This window comes from Dipteris shenzhenensis, chromosome 28 (assembly GCF_047967505.1).
Source record: "Dipteris shenzhenensis isolate YYH24624 ecotype China chromosome 28, Dip_SZ_1.0, whole genome shotgun sequence".
Taxonomy (NCBI): domain Eukaryota; kingdom Viridiplantae; phylum Streptophyta; class Polypodiopsida; order Gleicheniales; family Dipteridaceae; genus Dipteris; species Dipteris shenzhenensis.
The window spans coordinates 37,223,963-37,251,820 of record NC_141623.1 but is presented as its reverse complement, the minus strand read 5'-3'; the positions used below and the strand labels follow the sequence as shown (position 1 = coordinate 37,251,820).

Sequence of the window (27,858 nt, the reverse complement as noted above, 5' to 3'; positions counted from 1 at the left end):
CTCCTGTGTCTCAAGGCGAAGCTTCCTGCGGAGTTCTTTACACTCCTCATCATACCATCCATTACAAGGCACAAGACCGACTGGTGGAGGACTGGATGTGTGGCAAGTGACGGGGAAGGACTTGTGGGCTGCCGAGATGATGGAGGTATGTACAAGGTCCCACCGATCCTGTGTGGAGGGTAGGGCATCGAGAAGGTGCGGACGGAGAAGACCACTCAGGTGCTGGCTATAAATATCATCAAACTGGTGGTCAAAATGAACCTCATAGTATGGCTGACGCTCATGATGTCTAGAAGGGGGGGCATGAGGAATCTGGGTAAGAATAAAGTGCAGACGTGCATGATCGGCTGAAGGCATAAAAGGGTCAACTGTGAGGTTATGTACAAAAGGGATTAAAGTCGGGGGACCCAAGACGTAATCAATGACGCTCGTACCACCACCCGCGAAGGGAAGACATGTGGCTGTGGATGAATGCGGCCACTGTCGAAGTCCATTATAAATGACCATGCCGTGCGATGAGAGAAGCTCCAATAGGCGATGTCCCTGATCTGTCACCTCTACCCCTCTATCTGAAGATAAGCGTGGGAAACTCTCATCTGGGGCAGCTGGAACTAAGACTGGATCCTCAGCAAAGTCCAAAATCTCTGCCTGTCTGTCTGATGTCCTCGCGTTGAAGTCTCCTAAAAGGATGACCTCTCCGCGGCGTGAGTACTCCAATACATCGGCTGACAAATCCTCAAAAGGTGACTGTCCTGGTCCATCTGAGGCATAACGAGACTGTCTCGGGGGGAAGTAGCATACTGCAATAAACAAGTCTCTCAGGGGGGGTCTCCTGATCCGTACCCAAAGATATCTGGCCCGATGGTCTCTCCTCATGACTGTGAGTATCGATCTGAGATGCTCTCTAAAAAGAACTGCCACACCGCCAGATCCTCTGACTCCTCCTGATCGTCTAGTCTGCTGTCGAAAGACAGACTCCCAGGCATACCCTGTCACCTGCGGCAAGCCTCTCTCTGGGCTCTCATGGGTCTCTGTAAAGAAGACGATGTCCTGATCAAAAAAGGCCTCTCGTAAGTTGCCAGGCTGAGCTGTGAGGGAACCATTACAGTTCCAAACTGCGAAACTCGAGCTATCTGACAGACTACGTGTCCCATAGGCCTCGTGTCGTCAACTGTGGGCTCTAGCCGGTGTAGATCGCATAGCTCCTATCAAAAGTCTGCCCTCTCTGATCACGGCCCACTTGCCCTCACGACGGGCAACATCCCTCTGTGCAATGAGACGTCTATGCTCCTCCCACTGAAGAGCTGTAAGGTCCTCATCCATGTGAATCTGTGGATGGTCCCTCAATCTGGATCTCCTTCGTAATACTGCGAGACGGGCCTCAGCATCTCTGAATCTGATGATAAGTGGCTGGTGCCGTGCTGGATCCCGGCCCACTCGATATGCAGCTACTATGCCATGATCCTGAACTCCGAGTGTCCCAGATATGAAATCTGTCGCCTGATCCATGGCTGATCTCGTATCTGATCGCTCAACTCCGCGGATGCGGATGTTGAGGGCCTTCTGAACTCGCCTCTGACTCTCGGCAATAGTCTCAGAGATTGTGGTCTGCTGGGCCTGTGGGGCTCTACGCACAACGTCCACCCACTCTGAGGTCTTCTGTACCTCTGTCTGCAGTGTGGCCAACCTCTCCTCAACTGCTGCACTAGCTGGAGGAGCTACATGCAGCTGCTGGAGGTGATCATCGCATGCCACAACATGCTCCTGAATGCGTGCCTCCAGCTGCACTATGCGCTCAGCATGTGTCCGTAACTGGATGTCCCGATCAATATCTCTGGTATGAAGCTGGCGAATGTGGGAGTCCTGATCAGATCTATGACTCTCAACTGTCGATAGCTGATCAGTCAGTGTGTGTATCTGTGCTGTGAGAGACTGAATCGCAGCGCCCTGAAGTCTGCAAGTCTCCATGCACTGCATAACTAAATCTCTCAAGCGCAGATTATCTGCCAGGACTGCTTCCGCTGTGGAGGGTGAAGGGGAGAGGGGGTACAAGGATGAGGGGGTAAGAGGGTAAGAAGGTGAGTAAAGGAGGGGTGCAGAAAATGGAGGTCCTGAAGAGAGAGATCCGGTAGAAGGAAGTAGGGAGTCAGGGACCGAAGAAGAGCCTACACTAGGGGAGGAAGGGGCTGAAAGGGAGGGTCGGTGGGGAGAGGTGGGAAGAAGCTGGGTAGGGACTAGGGGAGAAGAGGAGGGAGGAGGCTGGGTAGGGAATAGGGAAGGTGAGGAAGAGGAAGGAAGAGGATGGGTAGGGACTAGGGGAGGGGAGGAAGAGGAAGGAAGAGGATGGGTAGGGACTAGGGGAGGGGAGGAAGAGGAAGGAAGAGGATGGGTAGGGACTAGGAGAGGGGAGGAATAAGCAAGGGAAAGGGCTAGGGAGGAATGAACGGGAGCAAGAGGAGGAGGTGAAACTGAAGGAGGGGGAGGAGGAGGATTGAGTAGAGGAGGTGGGTAGGAAAGGGTTGGGATTGAGGCAAGGGAGGTAACCGGAAGTGATGGGGGAGATGGAAGTAAAGGAGATGGGGTCGGAGCCACAGGAGGATTAAGTAAAGTAGGTGGGTAGGAAAGGGTTGGGGTGGAGGCAAGGGAGGTCGTTGGAGGTGGTGGGGAAGGAGATGTTAAGGGTAAAGAAGAACTTGCCTCTTCGGCTCTTGTACTGCTGCCTATGCTTTTATCTTTCTCTACTTTTGCTCCTTGGAGGGCCATGGTGGATCTCCTTGTTTGTGGCATCTCCTTACTCCTGGAAGTGCTGAATTCTCTGCTCAAAACTGCCTCTGAGGGCCATGGTGGAGCTGCTCAATTCTCTGCTTTCAAAACTGCCTCTTTTTGCCCAATTTTCTGCTCTCAAAACTGCCTCTTTCTGCCCCGTTTTCTGCTCTCAAAACAGAGAGAGAGATGATATGATATGATTATGGTCTATACCACTAGTGACCATTATTAACTAATAGTGGTTTTTTACATCCAGAGAAACAAAATCTCTACAAAGCTTGCTATGTTGTGAGTATTTGGTTAGCTAACTATTGTGCTAGCCCAAGGACTTTGCTGCGGTGTCCCAAGACTTACTTTAGATAGATTTTTGGTTGGTTGTTCCAACAAGGTTTTTAGGTTGTCACTGTTGTCACTATAGTTTTCTTTGATGTGTGCATAGGCTCAACATTGTAGGAGCATGTGCTCGTTTTGTGGGGCAGATTTCGCAGATTCTTGCATCTCTCTGGGGATCCTGGGTCTTGCCCACTTGCCCCTCTCCACCTCTATATTGTGTGAGCTGGTCCTTATTTTGCAGATTAAATGCCTTTTGAACGTTGATATATCCTCCGTGAGCATTTCATATTTGTCCGTCGGATTAATTTCCTATTGTAAAACTGCATTTTTTGTCCTTGGGTCTCGCCATAGTTTCCGTAGTATTTTCTTGTTTTTTTCCTTTTTTTTTCTTTGCAAAAGTGAGACTTCTATTATGTATGAATGAAACTCCAAGAATGAAGCTCAAGGGAGAAGTACATCATGCAATGCATGAACGAACATAACAAAATCAAGCTCGTGTAGTAAAAGAGCTGGAAAATAACCAAGATTCAAGTTGATAGTGCCATCTGAGACTTTCGAGAAGAAAGTGGAGCTGCTCCACTCCCCCAAGAAAACATTCCTCGTGGTAGAGGCTGCTCGTGAAGGTCCCTATATAGTCCCCTAGATGCTATCAAGGTGTGCTATCTAGATACTAGCCAATGTGTGAGCTAGGTGGACTTGGGAACCATCCAAAGCCTCTGTACATCTGAATCTCCAAATATGCGATGCTGATGTGCTCAGCAGAAGATCCCACAAAGTATCCATTGAAGCATACGCAGGTCTGTATAGAGATCATCGTCCATAGAACATGACTCAACCACATGCAGTCGAGATGAGAGAGCCTGAGAAGAGTCATGTCTCTTTAAAATACATGAGGCCCTAAAAAGAGAGAGCCATGCTACCGAGCCCTAGGTAAAGGAGAACACATAAAGGTACTCAAAAGTCTAGCAATTGATCCTTGCCTGTCTTTAGTCCCATAGGCATTTATGAATAGACTCAGCAGTATAACATCAACAAGGACAAGTGCAATCTGTCCCAAACCTCGTCCTCCACTGGTTCACTACAGTCCCTCCTGTTGAGATATGGAAGGAAGAACTAGAAGTAGAACTAGAAACTGGAAATGAAATAACAAGACTGAAAGACTAGAAATACCTTGAGAAGAGTGTAGACAAGACACAAGCTAGACTGATAGATTAGAATGATGTGACCCATTGAATATATGGGCCAAAGTACAAGACATAAAGCAAGAGTGTTTATGGGATAATTGTAGAAGTGCCACATGGCACACACTCAAGACATAAAGACTAGACTTAGACTTAGACTTAGACTAATGTAGACTAGGAAATAGTACTTAGTGTGCACTTATCTCCAACACCCTCCTTAAGTGGACACTAGGAGTAAGACAGAAAGACAAGACTAGAAGACAAACTGATAGATTGAGAGAGAGAAAACATGACAGACAAATGATCCTGAGACACCCCTCCTCGAGTGATATCCTAATATGGGTCCACAAGGGTAAGGACAAGATGGATCTAAAACAAAACACAGTCAGATTGATAGACAGATAGACAGACAGACAAGACTAGATAGACAGAAGACTGACTGTAGTCAAATAGAAAGACCAAGACACTAGAACCCCTTGACCTACATCATCGGTGGTCAAGGTGGTAGACAAAACATAGAAGTAATCAGAAAGCCCACTTCTCATCATGTAAGGAAGGAACAGCAGGATCAGCTGATGGAGATGTTGCAGCAACATGGGCTGAGGTAGATGCAGGAGCTGATGTAGAGGTTTTGGAGTAGCAGTCCCTCTCCCGGTGATTATCACGGCCACAAATGGTGCATGGATGAGCCTTGAAACAGTCCTTCTCCACATGATTAGTTTTGCCACAATGGGTGCAAGGCTTTCTTACCTTAGAACTTCCTTTCTTTGCTAAAAATGCAGTGTCAGTTACCTTGCGTTGTTGAGTTCTTTCTTCCTCTTGGAGAGCATTGATGATACCCTCAAGAGAAGGATTATTATGATACTTGAAGGTAGTGACCAGAGTAGCATAGGAGTCAGGTAAGCTTTTGAGAAGCACAGCAATAGCAATATCTTCGGAGATGGGAGACTTGACTGACGCAAGCTGAACCATAAGACTGCGAAGATAATTGACATGAGAGGCTATAGTAGCTCCTTCCTGCATATGTAGATCAAAGAATGAGATCATAAGTGCAATCTTAGAGTTTTTAGATCGGGCTCCAAAAAGAGTGTCCAAAGTGATCCATGCTTGAGGAGCAGACTGTATGTCAGAGATGTGATGAATGTAATCATCTCCAAGACCGAGCAATATGATAGCATAGGCTTTGTCGTTCTTGGCAGCAACAACTTGCTCAGATGGACCTTCGAGAGCATTACGGTGAACAATGTCCCAAAGGCCTTCTTTCATAAGATGGCACTTGATTTTGATCTGCCAAGTATGAAAGTTGGACCCATTGAATTTGTCGATAGATATAAGAGAATGAGAGGAAGATGCCATGTGGGAAGGTCTTACCTCTTGCTAGGATGCAAGGGCAGTGTCTATTCCCTTACAATATTGCAGAAAATAAATGAGAGAAAGAGATCCCAGAAGCCGGTTCTCTCACCACTTTGTGAGGGCCATAGCATATGACAGCCCATCGAAGTAGGAGGAACTAGCAAAAAAAGGAGACTGTTCAGCAAACTAAAAGAGGTAAAGCTTAGTACCTCAATCCCGGGCAGAGATAGAGATGAAAAAGGGATGTAGATCTTCGTGCAGATGAAGTCGAAGAAGTCTTCAGCCTGTGCAGGTACGGATTCCGTATAGTCGTACGGACTGTACGGACAGCTGTACGGACAGAGTACGGCGTACGGACGGCGAGCAAAGTACGGCGTACGGACGGCGGCATACGGATTACGTACGAAAGTACGGGCGGCGCTGTACGGATAGCAGCTACAACAGCAGGAGCGGGTGCAGATCTGTCAGTGACAGGAGATGTTGCGTAGATCTGGCGTGACAACAGATCTGGCGCTCAGATCTGTGGCTGAGCTGCGCAGATCTGGAGCACAGATCTGGAGCGCAGATCTAGAGTAAACAGGAGCAGCTCCAGCGCAGAAAATGGAGAGGTGCTCGCATCATTGGTGGGGCAGACAGGTGCAGCATGGACAGCGGCCTGAGGCTGAGATGAAGAGGTAGATGTGTAGAAGGGGGAGGCGGTTCAGATATAGTGGCCAATAGGAGCAGCAGGCGGAGAGAGAGATAAGCTGAAAGGAGAAGATGAAGCTATGGCTGCAGCAGAGTGAGAGGAGAGGAGAGGGGATCTACATGCTCTGATACCATGTTGAGATATGGAAGGAAGAACTAGAACTAGAACTAGAAACTGGAAATGAAATAACAAGACTGAAAGACTAGAAATACCTTGAGAAGAGTGTAGACAAGACACAAGCTAGACTGATAGATTAGAATGATGTGACCCATTGAATATATGGGCCAAAGTACAAGACATAAAGCAAGAGTGTTTATGGGATAATTGTAGAAGTGCCACATGGCACACACTCAAGACATAAAGACTAGACTTAGACTTAGACTTAGACTAATGTAGACTAGGAAATAGTACTTAGTGTGCACTTATCTCCAACACCTCCATGTAGAGAGTCAAAAGAAAAGAGTGATTTTTCTATTCCTAAGGGATTTCCAAAGCCTCTTCCAATAGAAATTTTGCACATGAGGTATCGAAAGAAGGGGAGGCTCTTCCCTCGGTGCCTTGCATCGATCCATTTCCACTCCCCACTACAAATACTTTATGGGCACATGTCCATAAAGCCAAACTCTCCATGATCCCAAGGAAATGTGACGTGGGTTATGGCCTAAGTACCATCCTGACTCCAAAAAACAATGTTCCACATGTTCTTCTGGATGACAGGTTTTACTCTAGTGGCACATGACTAGGAGTCTTTTCGAGATCAGGGGTCCCCTTCAAGTTGTGGGATTACGCGGATCAGACGGGTCTTTGATGTTTACTCTAGGGGAAGACTTTCTAGATCAACGGATGATATTCTTTTGCATATTGCATTTCAGCCTGCTAGGAGGTATGACTGCATCAATATGCTGGATTCTCCTTGGACTCCCTCTGAGGTGACTTACTTACTAGCTGTAATCTGTGATCATTCGGAAGGCATCGAAGATCCTCCAAGAACCTATAGAGGAAGCATGATCTCTCTCCCATGAGGACCAGTGCATATAGTGGGAGGTACCTAGTGGTATGCCATGCTCATCAAGTATACGATCATTCCACATGACCGGCTGTCTATCGATCTCTTCCCGAGAGAAAGGAGGGAGTCTCCGAAGAGTGCTTCTGAGGCTAGCCCATGCTTTTAGGATAGCAGCCATAAGAGGAGAGGAAGGAACTCTGATGGGCTGATGTAAAGATCCATCTGGTGCTATCATTCGAATCTCCACCAGTAGGAGTGCAGAGTTGTATGCATCTAATAAAGAGTTCCTTCCAAGGTTCCTATCCCAGCAAGAGTCCTTTGACCAGGACCTTGCATAATAAAGCTTTGCTCTGCAAATCTGGATCTATTATATTGAGTCCACTTTCCCATTTGGGTAGAATTAGAGTCTCCCCAAGCCACCCTACCTGTGGTATCTACACGATTTGGTCTTCTGAGCTGAGTGATGCCGTCCCTAGAATGGTACCAACAAGAACAAACAAACCAAGCCGTGTATTCAGAAGCACTTGGTTGACCACCACTACCCTGGAGGCGAGGTCAAGTTTGGCTAAGCTCCTAAAAAGAAGCTTCCTCCTGACACTGTCAAGCACGAGAGTGAATTGCTACAATGGAGATATGCCCACGCCAACTTGGCAGCCCAAATACCAAGTAACCCCTCTGGATCCAAGTAGCCCCCCCCCAAGCTGGGGTGTCCTCATCACTAATCCAAAAACCATTGGATTTGTTTCAATTAATGTGTGCACCTGCTGCAAGGCAAAACAAATCCAAGGCTGCTCTAAAGCATATTAGATTTTGTGTGTTGGCATCCAAAAAACAGCAGTATCATCAGCCGGCTCACTATCCAAGAGGCCCTCATCGTGTCTAAGGGAAGCTCAGCTGAACAATGTCTGCCTGGGATTTAAACAATCTGTCCATTGCTTCAGCCACAAATAAATACAAGAAAGGGGCAAGAGAGCATCCCTGATGGACTATCTAGAAATTTGAAATCTCTTCCTTCTTCCTTTGATAAGTACCTAGTTGTGGGCTGATTTGTATAAGGAGGAGACCCCTATAGTTCATGTATCTTAAAATTCAAAACATGCAAGGATACCTTCCAAAATATCCAATCTACGCTGTCATATGCCTTTTCAAAATCCAAGAGTAGAATGGCAAGACGTTGGCCACTCTGCATAGCCTAGTTAGAAGCTTCCTAGAAGGAAAAACCAATATAAAAAATGCTTCTGCAATGAACGAAACCAGTCTACATATCATGAATAAGATCAGGTAGAATGGGCTACAAACGCAGAGTGATTGCAAAATCTTATAAAAAGTTCCTAATGAAGTAGTGGATCTCCATTGGAAAGTAAAATTTCTGCAACCTCCTTTTGGGATAAGATGAATGAGACCCTTTGTAAGTGAATGAGATCCTCTTTAATGTGAAGTCCTATTGCATTTTTGTTGGGTACGGTGCACAAAGCAAAGGCTATTGTCTCTACAATCTTGCTTCTCGCAAGATTTTTGTGAGTAGAGATGTTATATTTTCATAAAATTCAGCACATACACATGCTGAATTTACAATTCCAGCTTCTTCACATGATGTTTTTGAGGGGATGCTTCCTATAGCATTTGGTTCCCCACGTGAGACTCATGCTAAAAATCAGAATTTACAGCAACCTCCTCATCCACAATGCCCCGATTCAGCCATAGGCTGATTTTGTACCTCCACCGGGTGTGGATGAAATTGTCAGGCAAGAGATTCAAGAGATACGCGCAGCCAAAACAGTCCCGAATTGGTTGCTACAGACTCCATTTTATACAAGACAAGCGTGGCATTGTTATGTCTCAATCCAAGTACGTACAGAAGCTCTTGGATAGGTTCAATATGCATGATTATAAGCCTATAGCCACTCCCATGGAGCCGGGGCTGAAGCTTACTATGTATGATGCAGATGAATCAGTGGATGTCACACTTTACAGCCAGACTGTTGGATGCCTCATCTATTTGTGCAATACTAGGCCCGACATTCAGTATGCAGTATCTCAGGTGAGCAGGTATATGCACAGCCCAAAGACAACACATTGGCAGGCTGTAAAACGCATCTTCCGTTATTTGCAAGGCACAAAGTCTTATGGCTTGATGTTTCCCAGGGGGGGTGACTTGCAAATGCATGCTTATAGTGATTTAGATTGGGCTGGAGACTATGATACCAGGCAGTCCACTAGTGGTAATTGTTGCTTTTTGTGCAAAGCTTGCATTTCTTGGCTGAGCAAGAAGCAATCTATAGTGGCTACTTCCTCATGTGAAGCTGAGTACAGGGCATCTTTCACAGCGACAGTTGAATGTGTTTGGCTGCGACGTTTGTTTGCTGATCCTTGTCTCTTATTGGAGGGTCCTTCTCCAATTCTCACTGATAGTCAGAGTGCTATAGCAGTGGCAAAGAATCCTGTGTTTCATGCTCACACGAAGCACATTGAGGTTCATTATCATTATGTCAGAGAGAAATTGCATGCAAAGGAGATCAGTATGATCTATGTGTCAACACGTGACAATGTTGCAGACACCTTCACCAAAGCACTTCCTCGTGAGAAGTTTGAGGCATTTCGCAATGTCTTAAACTTATCTTCTTTTGGTGATTGATCTCTTCTTTTGGTGATTGATCACTACCTTGTACACTACATTGGCAGTGCAGGGGGGTGTTAGAATTATTATCATAGTCTAGGCAGTGGCCAATGTATTGTAATAAGTAGGTTAGGGGCACTTTTCCCTCATTGAGGTTTTTTCCCCTAACCACAGTCCAATCCCTAACTACGGTTAGTGGATAGGATAGGGTTTTGTCACTTAGACAAAACCCCTCACTTTCTCTTTGTACTCACTTTATTTTACTCTACTATTCAGTACACTTACGTTTGCTCACTCTCACTCTTGCTCTTTCCACTTTTGTTCACACTCCTCAGGTGGCTTCACTTGTTTCCCACACGGAGGGGACTCTAGCGTAGTTGACTACATCATGGGATCTCATGCCTTCACATCATGCATTATTGATTTCTTTGTTTCACCACTCCTCCTTGGGTAGACCACACTTACCTCTTCTTCAACATGTCTACCTCCTGTCTCACAGCACCACATACACCGCCGACCACGTACACCACTTATCATGATATCCACTTTGATCACAACTTATCATCCACTTACACCGCACGGCTATACACATTACTCACATACATTGACCACATATCCCTACTAGAGGCCCACGCCGCCCTGATTAGCCGCTCACTCCACTAGGCTGTCCTATATGCCTTTTCGTACACCACATGTTCCACTAGACCTCCACCTCTTGGTTCTATGCCTTGCAATAGTTGGTACAATGAAGAGTGTAAGGCTTCTCGCCGACAGCTCCGACTTGAGGCTAAATATATCCTTTCGAGTGAACCCGACACGATACGTGAGTATCATCGTTTTGTACACCGGAAGAAAGAGGCATTTGTCCGCCTGCAAAGATTTTTGGCGCAAGTTCCTTGGGCGAAAGTCACCCTTACCCCTACTGACACTCAAGTCTGGCACACCTACACGTAGATTGTATGACATTCCCAACCAGCCAGCCCTGGACTTCACACTCACCTTGCCCTACCACTTGCACTCAATTCACCAACGGCGGTGTCAAGGATGCGGCATTGAAGCTCCACAATGACCGAGCAAAAGATCATGAGGGGCTATGCACTGAGTTTATCGCATATGGGATTGCTGTCCTAGCCCCGATCTTAGCAAAGCTTTTCAATAACGCAATTTGCCTTGGCTTCCCACACACGTGGATTCTTAACACTATCACACCCATTCCCAAGGCAGGAGATCCCATAAGCCCGAAAAACTACAGGACCATTATGATTGGGCATGTCATGTCCAAGATCTATGCATCAGTACTCGACACAGAGGTCAACAGGTTTGCAGAGATGCAGGGACTTAAAGCCAAGGGCCAAGCAAGATTTCAGCACGACCACGGGGCCATGGATCACGTACTTGCACTTAGCGTGTCATAAAGGAGGCCAGGTCACGGAAGCAGAGAGTATACTATTGCTTTGTGGATTTCCGCAAAGTCTTTGACACGGTTCCATGAGCTCGCCTCATGAGTCATCGCTTGTAGACGTTGGGGTATGACGAGGAGATCATATGGGCTGTTGTGGCACTCTACGAGAGTCTCAGGCCGAGTTCTGGATGGACGGAGGAGATTATGAGCATCATTGGGGTCAAACAAGATTGCCCACTATCACCAACCTTGTTTGGCCTCTACATAAATGAGCTCGAGACCTTCATAGGATCACTAGGGGGGGCTGGTTGCTCTCTTGCAGGTACTTTGATTCAAATTCTCTTTTACGTAGATGACGTGGTTCTGATGTCTTCCTCTGCTAAGGGCCTCCAGCGACATTTGGATGCACTATAGGTTTTTTGTGAGTCACATGATTTGAAGGTGAACCTTGGCAAGACCAAGGTTATGATCTTCAACACATCTCGAGCAATCATGAATAGAGAGCAATTCACATTCGATGGATCACCGGTCGAGATTATCTTCTCATATACGTACGTGGGTGTCGTCTTCTTTGCCTCGATTTTCATGATGAGGCCAGCGATGCAGGCCCGTTTGAGCAGGGGTATGCCTCACTTGCTCGCCTAGAATGATGATGGGTTTTTTGTGTGCGACTGATATCTTTTTGTAAAGAATAAAAATGCCATGTAGAGCACGTATAGGGACACCTATGTGTAGGAGAATCTGGCACAAATAGGCACATATGTAGCTAGCATGAATAGGGTAGGAGATGGTAGCTAGAGAATAGCACAGCAATAGCCTCTTCTTTTTTTTTAAAACGATGTTTTGTATTAACTATACATTTCATAAATAAATGTGCTTGTATGAGAACCCTGATTGCAGGAAGTGATGACAAAGACTGTCGCCAATGAGACGTTTGGATGGTGATTGGAGCTTGGATGTGGACACATCTACTTTTTAATAGTTGTAATATAGAGGCGGGTTGCAGTTGATGGTGGAAGATGTGTAAAAGGCATCGGGCTGGTGGGTTCTCATGCAAAATTAGGTTGAGCATATGTAAACCAAGTTAGTAGAGTTGGTGAAAGGAAAAATTGACCATAAAATAATCCCACTAGGGTACTATGTGGTCAACCAGTTCATTCAAGAGGATCCACTACAGTTACACAACATTAAGGACCTAGTTGGAGCCGAGGGAGCTTCCAGTGAAGCTCAGTTTCTATAGAGACCATTGCCTACGCATCTCTGAGGAGGGCTTCATTGTCCCACCATCGGATCCACTTGCCACACTCACTAAGGATCTCTATCGGACAGTTTCAAGTCTCATCACACCGACTCGCATCAAGAGTAGACGAGGTGAGGGGATACCCAGGGAGAGACAGGCCTATGCACATTATGTGATCGACAGGAGGTGGAGTCAGAGGAGCACTTCGCGTTCAAATGCGGTGTGTACTACAGATCCGCGGTCGATACCATTGTCTTTTTAGGGCCGGTATCCAGACTTCTCTCATACCCAAACTAGGGATGCCTCGCTGCCTTCATCCATGAGGCGGTCTGCCACAAGGAGCACTTACTCAAGACGCAGAGACGATCTTCAGGCACATGGCCGAACCCTTCTCAGAGAAGGATCACGAAGTTCTTCCAATCAGATCGCACGAGCCTCGCAGCCACTGATAGCAGGCGCAGTACAGATCCAGATCCTGAGACATGCCGCACTCGACAGCGGACATGCAGATCACATTGAATGACCTCCCATCCATGTTTAGGCCTGGGACACGACCCATAGGGGTTACGATAGCCCTTGTGAGGAGCAAAGTCATTGTTAGGAGACCGAGACATGCAGCACCTACAGACAGTAACTAGCGCTCCATCACTGGCTACACATCAGTGCCTCTCTGACACACATATGGGGGCGCATTGCATTGACCAGAGCCAGCCATCCAGCCTTGTTGGTGATTGACTCGATGATGATGATGATGTTGTTGATGATGATGATGATGACAATGATGCCATTATTGATGATATGACTATGCACTGCTTAGCACTTAGCATTCAGCATGGGTGATGATGCTCGTTTAGTAGCTCCACCCTTTCTGCTTGTTGTATCAGTTTTCTATCAGTCTCATAGACCCATCGGTCTTCCGAAGACTTTAATAAACTTTATTTCTGTCTTTCTCATTCGAATTCATCAGTTCCAGCAGTAGCAACAATAGTTCTAGTAGCCCCAGCAGAAGCTCCAACGGTTAGCCCAGCAACCCCTTCAATGTGAATAGCCAGTGGCAGATCCAAGGCAGAAGATGCATTTCTCTCAACCTTTCTAGCAGCCCTCCATCTTTTCTCAGCAATGCCCATAGTTAGCATATCTTATTTCTCACCCCGTCCTATTATGGGCACAATTCCCCACCGTTAGCCACACTCCAAATGTAGTGAGCACCAGCCCAAACCTACAGATCTAGACCAAAAGGAAGCAAATAGCCTCTTCAATGAGGGCCAACAGTTGTATGCCAGGGGTATTTGGTGATTTCTAGGCACAAACCAAAGAATAGAGAGAGTAGTTAGCATAACTAATAGCACAACAAATTATATATATGAGAGGAGTTTTTGTAAGAAAAGTTTTCCAAAATCCTTGGAAGGCCTTGCTTCAATGTTTCTCCCATTCACTCTCTCCTTAGTTGGCATCTATGCTTCCATCTTGTATGCAAGTGCATCTTTTGCCCTTGCCCTTGATGGTGGATGAGGACCCCTTTTGTATTCCTATTGTGGCTCTAGGTCCACCTATGGCTGTTGCACCTCCTTTCCTTCTTGGTTCAAACCTTCATCATATTCACTATCCAATACCACCATCTTTGGCTGATGGCCATGGGAGGACCTCTTTTGGGGTGGTTCTGGACTTAGCTGGACTTCGTGCATTTGGTTAGAAGATGGATCTCTTTGGAGCTTCTTTGATTGCAAAACTTTAGATCCTTCTTTATTCATGTTGATCTAGCTTTACTCTTTGATTTGCAATTCCTTTGATTGGACATCTCCAAACATCTTTTATTTTTATGCCGATCTATCTTCACCCTAGTATTGGAAGTAGGTCAGTTTCACCTTTCACCTTGTGCATCAGTGCATGTCTTTTCTATGAGTGGTTGATTGCTTACACATTTTGCAGACTCTCTCACTTTGAACAACATTCCATAGCGCTTTGTGATGATGGTGCATCAAGTGTTGGAATGAAGGTATCACTTTATTGGTCCTTATTAGTGCACAGATTACTTGCCTCAAAAGAAAAGATTTTTCTTTCCTAAGGGATTTCCAAAGTCTCTTCCAAAAGGATTTTTGAGTGATTTTTCTATTCCTAAGAGATTTTGAGGCTCTTCCAAAAAATTATTGCAAGTCGGCAGAAATCTGGAAATTCTTCCAATGAAGGGCTCTAGTGGGCTTCCAATCTCTAAGACTGAGCTGAAACCTCGTGCATTAGTGGCCATGTAAAGAAAGAAGGGCGGGCTCTTCTCTCGGTACCCTGCGTCAATCCACCCCCACTCCCCAGGGTCCCATTGCAAAAACTTCATGTAGATACCTCCTTAGAGCCACCCAAGGGAATGTGATTTGGGTTAGGATCTAGATATCATCTCGAAGCCAAAAAAGAGACCTACAGCTGTGACAAGCTAAAATGGAATATCCATAAGGATATCATCGGTAGACCTAGACAACCTACGTCTAAAGTGAACATCAAATACCAAGCCATCATTGTCTGATCCTCGTAGTCCTATGACTTGAAGTGGAATCCTTGATCTCATAAAGGCCCCAGGCCAAGTAGACCAAAAGTGAGACCCGTTAGCTACATGAACCCAATTCAAGAGTATGGCTGCATCAATCTGCTAAATTCTCTCTGGAATTGTTTGAGGTGACTTACTAATTGATATCTGCGATCATTTGGAAGGTTTTTGAAATCCTTCCAAGAACCCACAGAGGAAGAAACACCTCTCTCCCATCTAGACCATTGTATATTGAGAAATACCAAGTGGTCTGCCATGATCACCAAGTATCTTGTCATTCCACATGACAAGCTACCTATCGATCTCTTCTTGCCATGTAATGCATCTAGCAAATCATCAATCCAAGCCATCGGATATCTGTGCTTAACAGTGATATTATTCAATGCTCTGTAATCTATACAGAGGCGAAACGTATCATCCTTTTTCTTCTTTAATATCACTGGCGAAGCAAAAGGTGAGAAACTTGGTTGAATCTGCCCCAACTTGAGGTATTCTTCCAGTTGTCTACGCACCTCCGCCTCTTCAGTAAAACTCATTCTATAGGGAGGTCTATTTACAGGTTCCGCCTCCGGGATCAGTTCAATCTTATGCTGAACATTCCGCTCTGGAGGTAACCCATAAGGTAGTTCATCCCGAAAACATTCAGAGAACTCCTCTGTTATAAGATTAGCCAGCTTGGCCATCTCACCACTTTGCGTAACATCAGTGCTAGCCGAAGAATCATCAACCGGCTCTACCGATGCTGTGCAAAGGAATAAAAACTCTTCTTGAGCTTTTCGGATTTCCATCACGGAAACCAACGGTCCCTGAGGTATATTTTTCTCACCTCGCAAGACATAAAGCACATCATTCATCTTGAATTGATATACGTGCCTTTTCCAATCAATGGCTGGATTCTTACTAGAATGCCACGCCATACCCAGGGCTATATCTGTATGAACAAGCTTGGTCATTTCAAAATCAAGCTTCTCAGCATAGTCCTGAATACGAAGCTCCAACTGGGTAACCCTTTGGTCCCATACTTCAGTCGAACTTCCATCTGCCATCCTGACTGTACACGCATAGTCAAATGGACTTGTCTTTAATTTCAGCCTCTTCACGAGCTTGGAGTTAATCACATTGTGAGTTGACGCCGAGTCAAACAACACAACGACATCATGATTGGCCACTTGCCCTCTCATTTTAATTAACTCCGTATCATTAAAGGCTGTATACCCCGTTGCTGCGGGCTTAGATAGGATGTTATCAGGTGCACTCGTTACTAGCTTAGCAACAGACACACATAACAAACAAGGTACTGACCTCTGAGAAGATCCCCCTAGCTGAATCTACATCTCTTCCACTCTGGGACTTCCCTCCATCTCCATGTCGCATTCTGAGATCACCATCTCAGCCATCCGACGATCTTTGTTACGTGGACAATCCTTCCACTGATGAGGCTGAAGGCATCCAAAACACAAGCCTTCTCTCCTCGCCTTTTCTCTTTGTTCTGGGTTTAAGGGAGACTTAGACCAAGCTCGGGCTGCCATTGGGGTTACTTTCCTCTTCACTCCAATGGTGGTACTTGGTTTAGGAGTTTCAGCTGGTTTCGCCTGCTTGGCTTGACCACTCCGGCTGAGAGCCACTCCCTTTACTAATCCATTTCTTCTTAAACCCAGATTTCTTCGGATACCCATACTAGGGTCCGACCTGTGCAAACCCACTTGGCCTGCTGCCCCTGGCATCTTCATAGTTCAGGGCTATGGCTATTGCATCATCTAACGTGTTCGCATACTTAGCCCGAACTTCCATTTTTATCCGATCATTCAATCCAAATATAAAATCTTTCACTTGGATTGATTGAGGTAGGGGTTCATCAACCTTCATTACACTCTCTCGAAACTTATCAGTGTATTCTGCCACTAATAAATTTCTCTGACGAAGGTTCCTACATTGATCCCAAGCTCGGGATGCTTCGTGAGGAGGTAAGAAGTGTTTCCTGAATTCTCTTTTAAACCCCTCCCAGGTAGTGGATGCTATACCATCTTTTTGTTGCTTAATCCACCACTGATCCGCTGCCTCACTAAACATGTGGGTGGCCTCACGGATCTTCTTGATGTCATTTCTAATTTCACAAATGGCGAACGCCTCGTCCCATTTGTGTAACCAGGTCTCAATGACATCGGAACTACTGTCGTTCATCCGACCAGAATACTTTTCCGGCCTGTAATTGGCAATATTTGTTAGCCTTCCTAGGCTCGACCGTATGGACACTAGACTGCGGTTCCATTGGAGCCTTTCCTTTCTCCTCTCGAGAAGGTCTGGCAGACATACTATGTATTGCTCTTCTAAGTTCAGACTGCCCTGCATTTGTCTGTAACTGTTGCGCTAATAACTGCTGTAAGGCATCCTCAAGTAATGCAATCCTGCCAGATAAGGTGTGAGCTCCTGGGCGCGACACCTGCTGGGTCGGCCGGACTCCTGACTCACCAGGGGCTCTCCTGAAAGCCCCTTCTTCTGCTTCCATTCAGTTCAATGGGTGTTTTGTTTTGTTTTGTTTTTTTTTAATAAACACCGCTAGAAATTGTATTTACCAACTGACGCAATTCAGTGTACTAACACTCTGACACAATTCCCTATACTAGGGAATACCTGCAATCCCACATGCACACTGACTAGGCATCTGACACATGCATATATCCAATCCCGCTTTTCCCTATACTAGGGAAATTCCTGCAAACGAACTCTGACTGAAACACACAGGTACATACACAGGCATAGTAAACTGCAAACTCTGCTGTACAGAAATAATAAGCTGCACACAAAAAACTGAAATTCTATAGTAAAGGAAGAATTGATGCCCCCTGGAACTCCACGTAATTCGAGTCCCCGAAGCCTACTCTCTGATCGAAGTCTGCTCTTTGATCGAAAATGATACGTCCCTGCCTCTCGACTTGATACCCCAAGAGCAAATGAAACAGGCTTTATCACAAATAGGTCATAGATGAACACGCTGTCCGTGCGTCGCCCATCGCTACGTGTGAGCTAATGTTCCGTCAAAGTCCTTCGTAATCTCCGTAATCTCTGCCTGCGTGACCTCTATTCCTTGCCTGGCGTCAACCATCAGCAAATCTCACCGAAGGCCTCCCGTAACACGTATCCGTCGTAGACCACGGCAGCGCCAACATTCCGTGATCACGTCCAAACCCACGAATTGCTTCGAAGGTCTCCTGTAATACAAGCACAGCCACCACGCTGTCCCCAGGCCCCGCTGTTCGTCGTCACGGGTAGCACCCCTCCAATTTCGTCGATCACGTCGCAGGTCAGCGCCGATCCAGTCTATCCGTTGCGTGGAGGTCATGAGTAGCCGCATCGCCCGACGCTCCTATGCACTTCATGCATTCCATGCTCACACCGATCTTTGTCTACCTGCGCTCCCAAAGCCTTCGCTTAACACCCCGCAATCTCCTTGAGGCAGTGCGGGATGACCACCGAACAGACACGTCGTCTGTTAGATCGAAATTCGTCCTCTCTCTATCTCCTAGCCTCTAGCTTTGATACCAATTATTACACACTGACTTCTAACTACCTACAGGCAGATCACGGGAATAGCACCATATCTTTCCTCCCAACCAACCTTGCTGAAGAACGAGAGCTGACAGAGAATTCGAATCAGAAAAACATACGTGAACAGTTCATTCTCTTCTCTCTCTAGCTTCAACAAGCCCCATCTCCCTAGATGGATCTAGATGCCACATGTCATCATCACAGGGCCTTCCTAATGCAACATTTCACCCCTCTCTTGGGATGCTTTAATATCCTTTGCCCCTAGGCACATTCCTCGCATTAGGCGCTTAGCCTTAGATCCACCTAGTCTGGTGCTATCAACCCTCACCTAGGACCTTGACATTAATTCCCTCCCGATCATTTACATGAAGCGCAAACAAATAATTACAAACATAGATCCTTTAAGGGAAATGTCGACTGATTCTTCCGAGGTCATGCTACCTCGGCTAGAGCGTAACATGAATGTCCATGAAAGTTTCTCTACTGGAAAAATTTTCCTTCATTGAATATGCATTATGTTCGACTCAATTAGGTAAAGTATGGTTTAGGTAACCTTACATGGTTTGATGTCCCCTTAAGCATTTAAAAAGGTTCACGACTCAGCTGTCTGATAGGGTCCTATGCGGGCCAACCCCTTGCAGATTCGTACACAAAGTTCTTGGATTGCTGCCTATGAAAATCCATGAAAAGCTGCAAGGAGCTAGTTTGCGGGACTATTCTACAATCAGTGGATACCTATCTCCATGATACAATAGAAGGTGCCTGGAGGCCAGGTCTTACAAAAGCATTCGCGATGCTGAAAAGCCTTGCAAGGGTCCTCGTGCTCTTGCTCATAATGTCAAGCTAGATGGCTACCAAAGTGACCATATGGTGGGTCTAGAATTTAAAATTTGAGGAAAAGACATTGATAGGCGTATATCCATCAAAATGAAATTGTGTATGTTCCTGGCGAAGTGATCAAATGCATTTATGATTGGTGCCACACCAAAAGCTAAGTTTGTGTATTATTGTAGTTTCTGAGTAAAGAATCATATGCAGATACATTTAAGACTCAGCATGGCTGCATCGATTGCTTTGCTTTGATGATCTGTGCGGAGTTGGCAGTAGAAAGAGGTTCCGAACGTCTCCATTCTTCCATGGTAAAATGCAATAAGGGCTCGCTGATTATTGAAGAAATTCAGGAAGACGGTTTACAAGAAAGTAAGATCTTCTGCTATATCAACTGCAGTTTAAATCTATGTTTAATTTTCCAGAAGATGCCTCATTTCTCTTTTGATCTTTTTAAACTCAAAATCATTGAAATCACATTTATTTGAAAAACATCAGGAGGATGCTTATCTTGCAAGTGGGTTTTAGATTGGTTTCTTTCAATAGTAACAATTGAGGTATTTCAGGATGCACTGGCGAACAGTCACAGCCAGTTGTGTCCATTCTGTCATCTGTCATTTCCTGCATCGTTGGTCAACGAGAGGACATTCCTTTCCTACCAAACCATCAATGGGAAGACATAGATGCATCTGCATCCAAGACTATTGCAGAGAAATGCGATGAGGATTTAACAACTCGGATGGCATTCTGTTTGTGCATGGCCAATGTCCTTATCAGTGCTGCACAGAAAATAAGGACACAGGAAACAGAATCATTTCTTTCTCAAATGATGTCTCCTATCATGGGATTTGTGCAGGTCAGTACTCCTATCTCTTTTAATAAGGTGCTGATTGTTATCTTGAGTAGTTCTAAATCTGAATATATTTGATTGTTAATATTTGACCTCTTCCTGACCTAGTGTCTAAACTACCCAAATCAAAATATTATGGAATGAAGAAGTCTTGATTCAAGATTCAAATTGGTTCTTGTTATTACATCTACTTGACCTATTTACTACTAGTGGCAAGAGAGTGCCAAACCTTAACCTTGACCCACCATGGTCAAAGTTGATCAGAGGGAAGTAGAGGGAAGTACTAGCACAATGGTGCACCCGTTACACCTGTTGGTGCACATGGGAAGTAGCGCACAGGCGCACAGGCGGTACTCGTTGGTGCACATGGGAAGCAGTCCAACAGTTAAGAGGTATAGGGGGTGCACCAACCCTCGCAACCAACTAGTGTCAAGAGCGCATGGAATAGACAGGAGAACACATGGAGCACGGGGTATACAAACATTGTACACTTGTTGTCTACAGGTGAGTTCCCCAAAGGGTTAACTCCAGCACAAAAGCAGAGGCAGATTGTTCAGGCTGCTCCTTTCAAACTGATCGCGGGTCAGCTGTACAAGTTGGGGAAGGACCAGATTTTAAGGAGGTGCGTGCTCCCTCATGAAACAGAAGCCATCCTTCAAGAGGCTCACTCAGGAATGGGGGGAGGTCATATGGCACGAGAGGCCACTGCTAGAAAGATAATGCGCTTTGGGTTGTGGTGGCCAAAGCTATTCCAAGACTGCTATGCTTATGTGCGCCGCTGCGACTCATGTCAAAGAGGGGAGCCGAAGCCTACCCGACGGGAGTACCTTCCCCTTCATCCATCCAGCCCTGTACCACCCTTCTATAGATGGGGATTGGATTTTGTTGGACCCATCTCTCTTGCAACTCGAAGAGGGAACAAGTATGCTCTGATTGCTACTGATTATGGCACTAAATGGGTGGAGGCGAAGGCCGCCGCGAAGACCTGCACTGCTCAAGTTGTGGCCTCATTCTTGTATGATCAAATCATTTCTAGGTTTGGATGTCCTGTGGAATTGATGAGTGACAGAGGTACCCACTTTCTCAATGATGTCATTATTGACCTCATCACCCAACTGCAAATTGTTCACAAGACCTCTAGTTCATACTACCCTCGATCCAATGGTTTGGCCAAGAGCTCCAATCGGACCATGTCTCATATTGTGGTTTGGTTATGCCTTCATTCCTTGGCAGATTGGGATATTGTACTACCAGCCGCTCTTTTTGCTTATAGAACAGCATACAAGGCTAGCACTGGATATTCACCATTCCAGCTAGTTTACGGCCTAGAGGCGGTTATGCTCTATGAGTTCCACATGAAGACCACTAGGGTCATGGCAGAGATGGATGATAACTTGGAGGCATGCACACTTGAGGGATTATGGGATCTTGGATGAACATCGTCATGAAGCAATCCTTGCTCAAGAAGTCTGGCAAAGAAGGCAGAAAGCATGGCATGACAGAAATCTCAGGAAGAGGGAATTCCAAGTTGGCAACTTGGTCTTGTTATATTCCAATAAGTTCCTGAAGCATAAACCCAAATTTGTCAGTGGCTGGACAGGGCCCTTCTTTATCACAAGGGTTATTCCCAGTGGAGGGGTTTATTTGGCCACCTTGGAGGGCAAGAAGTTACCAACACCCGTAAATGGCTCACGGGTAAAGAAGTATCATCCACATTGACTCTTTCTCTTTGGATAAGGATTTCCATTCCTATTATTTGAATTTTTATTCATTCAAAAAAAAAAAAAAACAATGTATTCCTTTTTTTCATCCTGTTTAGGTTCTACTCTACTGCCCAGTTGCGCTCTTTTGGTGGGAGATCACTAAAAAACTGAGTTTTTCTTTCTCCTTCTCTGGCAAGATGGAAACAGCCCTTCCCTTCTCTGGCACACACTTCTCCTTAATCCCTCTTCACCCCTCTGTCACCCAGGTTCACCCTATGTTCACCCATGTTCACCTCCAGCTCACCCATGTTCACCTCTAGGTCACCTCTAGGTCACCCCTATTCACTCCTATGTCACCTCCCCATGTTCACCTCTCTGTAACCCTTGTTCACCTCTAGGTCACCCGTGTTCACTCCTAGGTCACCCCTATTCACCTCTAGGTCACCTCTATCCACTCCTATGTCACCTCCCCATGTTCACCTCTCTGTCACCCATGTTCACCTCTAGGACACCCCTGTTCACTCCTAGGTCACCAATGCTCACTCCTATGTCACCCCCCATGTTCCCCTCTCTGTCACCCATGTTCACCTCTAAGTCACCCTTGTTCACTCTTAGGTCAACCCTATTCACTCCTATGTCACCTCCCCATGTTCACCTCTCTGTCACCCATGTTCACCTCTAGGTCACCCCTATTCACTCCTAGGTCACCTCCCCATGTTCACCTCCAATTCACACATGTTCACCTCTAGGTCACCCCTGTTCACTCCTATGTCAGCTCCCCATTTTCACCTCTCTGTCACCCTTGTTCACCTCTAGGTCACCCCTGTTCACTCCTAGGTCACCCCTTTACACTCCTATGTCACCTCCCCATGTTCACCTCTCTGTCACCCATGTTCACCCCTAGGTCACCCCTGTTTACTCCTATGTCACATTCCCATGTTCACCTCTTTGTCACCTACGTTCACCTCTAGTTCACCTCTAGGTCACCCTTGTTCACTCCTAGGTCACCCCTATTCACTCCTATGTCACCTCCCCATGTTCACCTCTCTATCGCCCATGTTCACCTAGAGGTCACCCCTGTTCACTCCTAGGTCACCCATGCTCACTCCTATGTCACCCTCCATGTTCACCTCTCTGTCACCCATGTTCACCTCTAGGTCACCCCTATTCACTCCTAGGTCACCCCTGTTTACTCCTATGTCACCTCCCCATGTTCACCTCTCTGTCATCCATGTTCACCTCTAGGTCACACCTATTCCCTTGTTCACTCCTATGTCACCTCCCCATGTTCACCTCTCTGTCACCCTTGTTCACCTCTAGGTCACCCCTGTTCACTCCTAGGTCACCCCTTTCCACTCCTATGTCACCTCCCCATGTTCACCTCTCTGTCACCCATGTTCACCCCTAGGTCACCCCTGTTCACTCCTATGTCACCTTCCCATGTTCACCTCTCTGTCACCTTTGTTCACCTCTAGTTCACCTCTAGGTCACCCCTGTTCACTCCTATGTCACCTCCCTATGTTCACCTCTCTGTCACCCATGTTCACCTCTAGGTCACCCGTGTTCACTCCTAGGTCACCCATGCTCACTTCTATGTCACCTCCCCATGTTCACCTCTCTGTCACCCATGTTCACCTCTAGGTCACCCCTGTTCACTCCTAGGTCACCTCTGTTCAGTCCTATGTCACCTCCCCATGTTCACCTCTCTGTCACCCATGTTCACCTCTAGGTCACCCCTCACCCTTGTTCACTCCTAGGTCACCCTTGTTCACTCCTATGTCACCTCCCCATGTTCACCTCTCTTTCACCCATGTTCACCTCTAGGTCACCCCTGTTCACTCCTAGGTCACCCCTGTTCACTCCTAGGTCACCTCCCCATGTTCACCTCTCGGTCACCCATGCTCACCTCTAGGTCACCCTTGTTCACTCCTAGGTCACCCGTGCTCACTCCTATGTCACCCCCCATGTTCCCCTCTCTGTCACCCATGTTCACCTCTAGGTCACCCCTGTTCACTCCTAGGTCACCCCTGTTCACTCCTATGTCACCTCCCCATGTTCACCTCTCTGTCACGCATGTTCACCTCTAGGTCACCCCTGTTCACTCCTCGGTCACCTCCCCATGTTCACCTCCAGTTAACCCCTAGGTCACCCCTGTTCGCTCCTAGGTCACCTCCTGTTCACCTCTAGGTCACTCCTGTTCACTCCTAGGTCACCCCTGTTCACTTCTATGTCACCTCCCCATGTTCACCTCTCTGTCACCCATGTTCACCCCTAGGTCACCCCTGTTTACTCTTATGTCACGTTCCCATGTTCACCTCTCTGTCACCTATGTTCACCTCTAGTTCCTCTAGGTCACCCCTCTTCACTCCTAGTTCACCCGTGTTCACTCCTATGCCACCTCCCCATGTTCACCTCTCTATCACCCATGTTCACCTCTAGGTCACCCCTGTTCACTCCTAGGTCACCCATTCTCACTCCTATGTCACCCTCCATGTTTATCTCTCTGTCACCCATGTTCACCTCTAGGTCACCCCTATTCACTCCTAGGTCATCCCTGTTCACTCCTATGTCACCTCCCCATGTTCACCTCTCTGTCACCCATGTTCACCTCTAGGTCACCCCTGTTCACTCCTAGGTCACCTCCCCATGTTCACCTCCAGGTCACCCCTGTTCACTCCTATGTCATCTCCCCATGTTCACCTCTCTGTCACCCTTGTTCACCTCTAGGTCACCCCTGTTCACTCCTAGGTCACCCCTTTTCACTCCTATGTCACCTCCCCATGTTCACCTCTCTGTCACCCATGTTCACCCCTAGGATACCCCTGTTCACTCCTATGTCACCTTCCCTTGTTCACCTCTTTGTCACCTATGTTCACCTCTAGTTCACCTCTAGGTCACCCCTGTTCAGTCCTATGTCACCTCCCCATGTTCACCTCTCTATCACCCATGTTCACCTCTAGGTCACCCCTGTTCACTTCTAGGTCACCCATGCTCACTTCTATGTCACCCCCCCATGTTCACCTCTCTATCACCCATCTTCACCTCTAGGTCACCCCTGTTCACTCCAAGGTCACCCCTGTTCACTCCTATGTCACCTCCCCATGTTCACCTCTCTGTCACCCACGTTCACCTCTAGGGCACCCCTGTTCACTCCTAGGTCACCTCTACTCACTCCTAGGTCACCTCCCCATGTTCACCTCTCTACACCCATGTTCACCTCTAGGTCACCTCTGTTCACTCCTAGGTCATCCCTGTTCACTCCCATGTCACCTCCCCATGTTCACCTCTCTATGACCCATGTTCACCTCGAGGTCACCCGTGTTCACTCCGGGGTCACCCGTGTTCACTCATATGTCACCTCCCCATGTTCACCTCTCTGTCACCCTTTTTCACCTCTAGGTGACCCTTGTTCACCTCTAGCTCACCCATGTTCACTCCTAGGTCACCCCTATTCACTCCTATGTCACCTCCCCATGTTCACCTCTCTGTCACGCATGTTCACCCCTAGGTCACCCTTGTTCATTCCTTATGTCACCTTCCCATGTTCACCTCTCTGTCACCTATGTTCACCTCTAGTTCACCTCTAGGTCACCCCTGTTCACTCCTAGGTCACCCTTGTTCACTCCTATGTCACCTTCCCATGTTCACCTCTCTGTCACCCATGTTCACCTCTAGGTCACCCCTGTTCACTCCTATGTCACCTCCCCATGTTATGTCACCTCCCCATGTTCACCTCTCTGTCACCCATGTTCACCTCTAGGTCACCGCTATTCACTCCTAGGTCACGCCTGTTCACTCCTATGTCACCTCCCCATGTTCACCTCTCTGTCACCCATGTTCACCTCTAGGTCACCCCTATTCACTCCTAGGTCACCCATGCTCACTCCTATGTCACCCCCCATCTTCCCCTCCTTGTCACCCATGTTCACCTCTGGGTCACCCGTATTCACTCCTAGGTCACCCGTGTTGACTCCTATATCACCTCCCCATGTTTACCTCTCTGTCACCCATGTTCACCTCTAGGTCACCCCTGTTCACTCCTAGGTCACCTCCCCATGTTTACCCATGTTCACCTCTTGGTCACCTCTAGGTCACCCTTGTTCACTCCTATGTCAGCTCCCCATGTTCACCTCTCTGTTACCCCTGTTCATTCCTAGGTCACCCCTGTTCACTCCTAGGTCACCCCTGTTCACTCCTATGTCACCTCCCCATGTTCACCTCTCTGTCACCCATGTTCCCCCCTAGGTCACCCCTGTTTACTCCTATGTCACCTTCCCATGTTCACCTCTCTGTCACCTATGTTCACCTCTAGGTTACCCGTGTTCACTCCTAGGTCACTCATGTTCACTCCTATGTCACCTCCCCATGTTCACCTCTCTATCACCCATGTTCGCCTCCAGGTCACCCATGTTCACTCCTAGGTCACCCATGCTCACGCCTATGTCACCCTCCATGTTCACCTCTCTGTCACCCATGTTCACCTCTAGGTCACCCCTATTCACTCCTAGGTCACCCCTGTTCACTCCCAGGTCACCTCCCCATGTTCGTCACCCCTGTTCACTCCTAGGTCACCTCCAGTTCACCCATGTTCACCTCTAGGTCACCCATGTTCACTCCTATGTCACCTCTCCATGTTCACCTCTTTGTCACCCTTGTTCACCTCTAGGTCACCCCTGTTCACTCGTAGGTCACCCCATTTCACTCCTATGTCACCTCCCCATGTTCACCTCTGTGTTACCCATGTTCATCTCTAGGTCACCCCTGTTGACTCCTATGTCACCCCTGTTCACTCCTAGGTCACCTCCCCATGTTCACCTCTATGTCACCCATGTTCACTCCGAGGTCACCCCTGTTTACTCCTAGGTCACCTCCCCATGTTCACCTCTCTGTCACCCATGTTCACCTCTAGGTCACCCATGTTCACTCCTAGGTCACCCCTGTTCACTCCTAGGTCACCTCCCTATGTTCACCTCTCTGTCACCGATGTTCACCTCTAGGTCACCCCTGTTCACTCCTAGGTCACCTATGTTCACTCCTATTTCACCTTCCCATGTTCATCTCTCTGTCACCCATGTTCTCCTCTAGGTCACCCCTGTTCACTCCTAGGTCACCTCCCCATGTTCACCTCTCTGTCATTGATGTTCACCTCTAGGTCACCCCTATTCACTCCTAGTTCACCCCTGTTCACTCCTATGTCACGTCCCCATGTTCACTCTCTGTCACCCATGTTCATCCCTATGTCACCCCTTGTTCATCCCATGTTCACCCTAGGTCACTCCTTGTTCACCCCTCAGTCACCCTTGTGCACACCAATGTCACCCCTTGTTTATTCTTGGTGCACCCTTGGTTCATCCCTCCTTCACCCTCATTCACCCCTATGTCACACTTGTCCACTGGCCTATACAGGAGGTATATAATTCAAATTCAAAATTTACCACCTTTTTCATTCAAATATTGCCTCTTGCCAACAACGCTTTTTCTCACATCTCCCTCCAGTGCTATACCTCTTTCCCACACCGCTTTTTCTCTCACCTCCCACCAATACTATATTTAGCATTGGCCAAGCATAGGTACTTGGTGATCAAGCAACCATCAGGAGCCTCAGTTTTGGCATGCATCTTGCCCCCACCTCCCACCTCCTATGGTATTTGTGGCACCTGGTAAATTAAGCACACCTTTGATGCCTCTCTTCCTTGCACCCCTCTCGTTGGCAACTAGTCCCTCTCGCAGTGCCTAGAAGCTCCCTAAGTCTCCTTGATTGCAGCTTCTTTGGCAAGTCCCTCCATCAATGAAATCTCTTGGCAGCTCC

The 27,858-nt window shown here is 47.1% G+C and overlaps 1 protein-coding gene across 9 annotated transcripts in view; it reads left to right on the top strand.

Annotated features, from left to right (window-relative positions):
• Positions 1 to 27,858, top strand: part of LOC147883531 (uncharacterized) — a 210,081-nt gene that overhangs the window by 169,297 nt on the left and 12,926 nt on the right. For 6 of the 9 annotated variants that reach the window (XM_087399668.1, XM_087399669.1, XM_087399667.1 and 3 more), the window contains 2 exons: positions 19,707 to 19,868; positions 20,063 to 20,352. The exons of 2 other annotated variants lie outside the window; for them this stretch is intronic. In XM_087399668.1, the coding sequence (XP_087255794.1) occupies positions 19,707 to 19,868; positions 20,063 to 20,352 (452 nt within the window). Of the gene's footprint in view, positions 1 to 19,309; positions 19,533 to 19,706; positions 19,869 to 20,062; positions 20,353 to 27,858 lie in introns of those variants that run through there. One more of the 9 variants, XM_087399674.1, reaches the window with a different exon arrangement.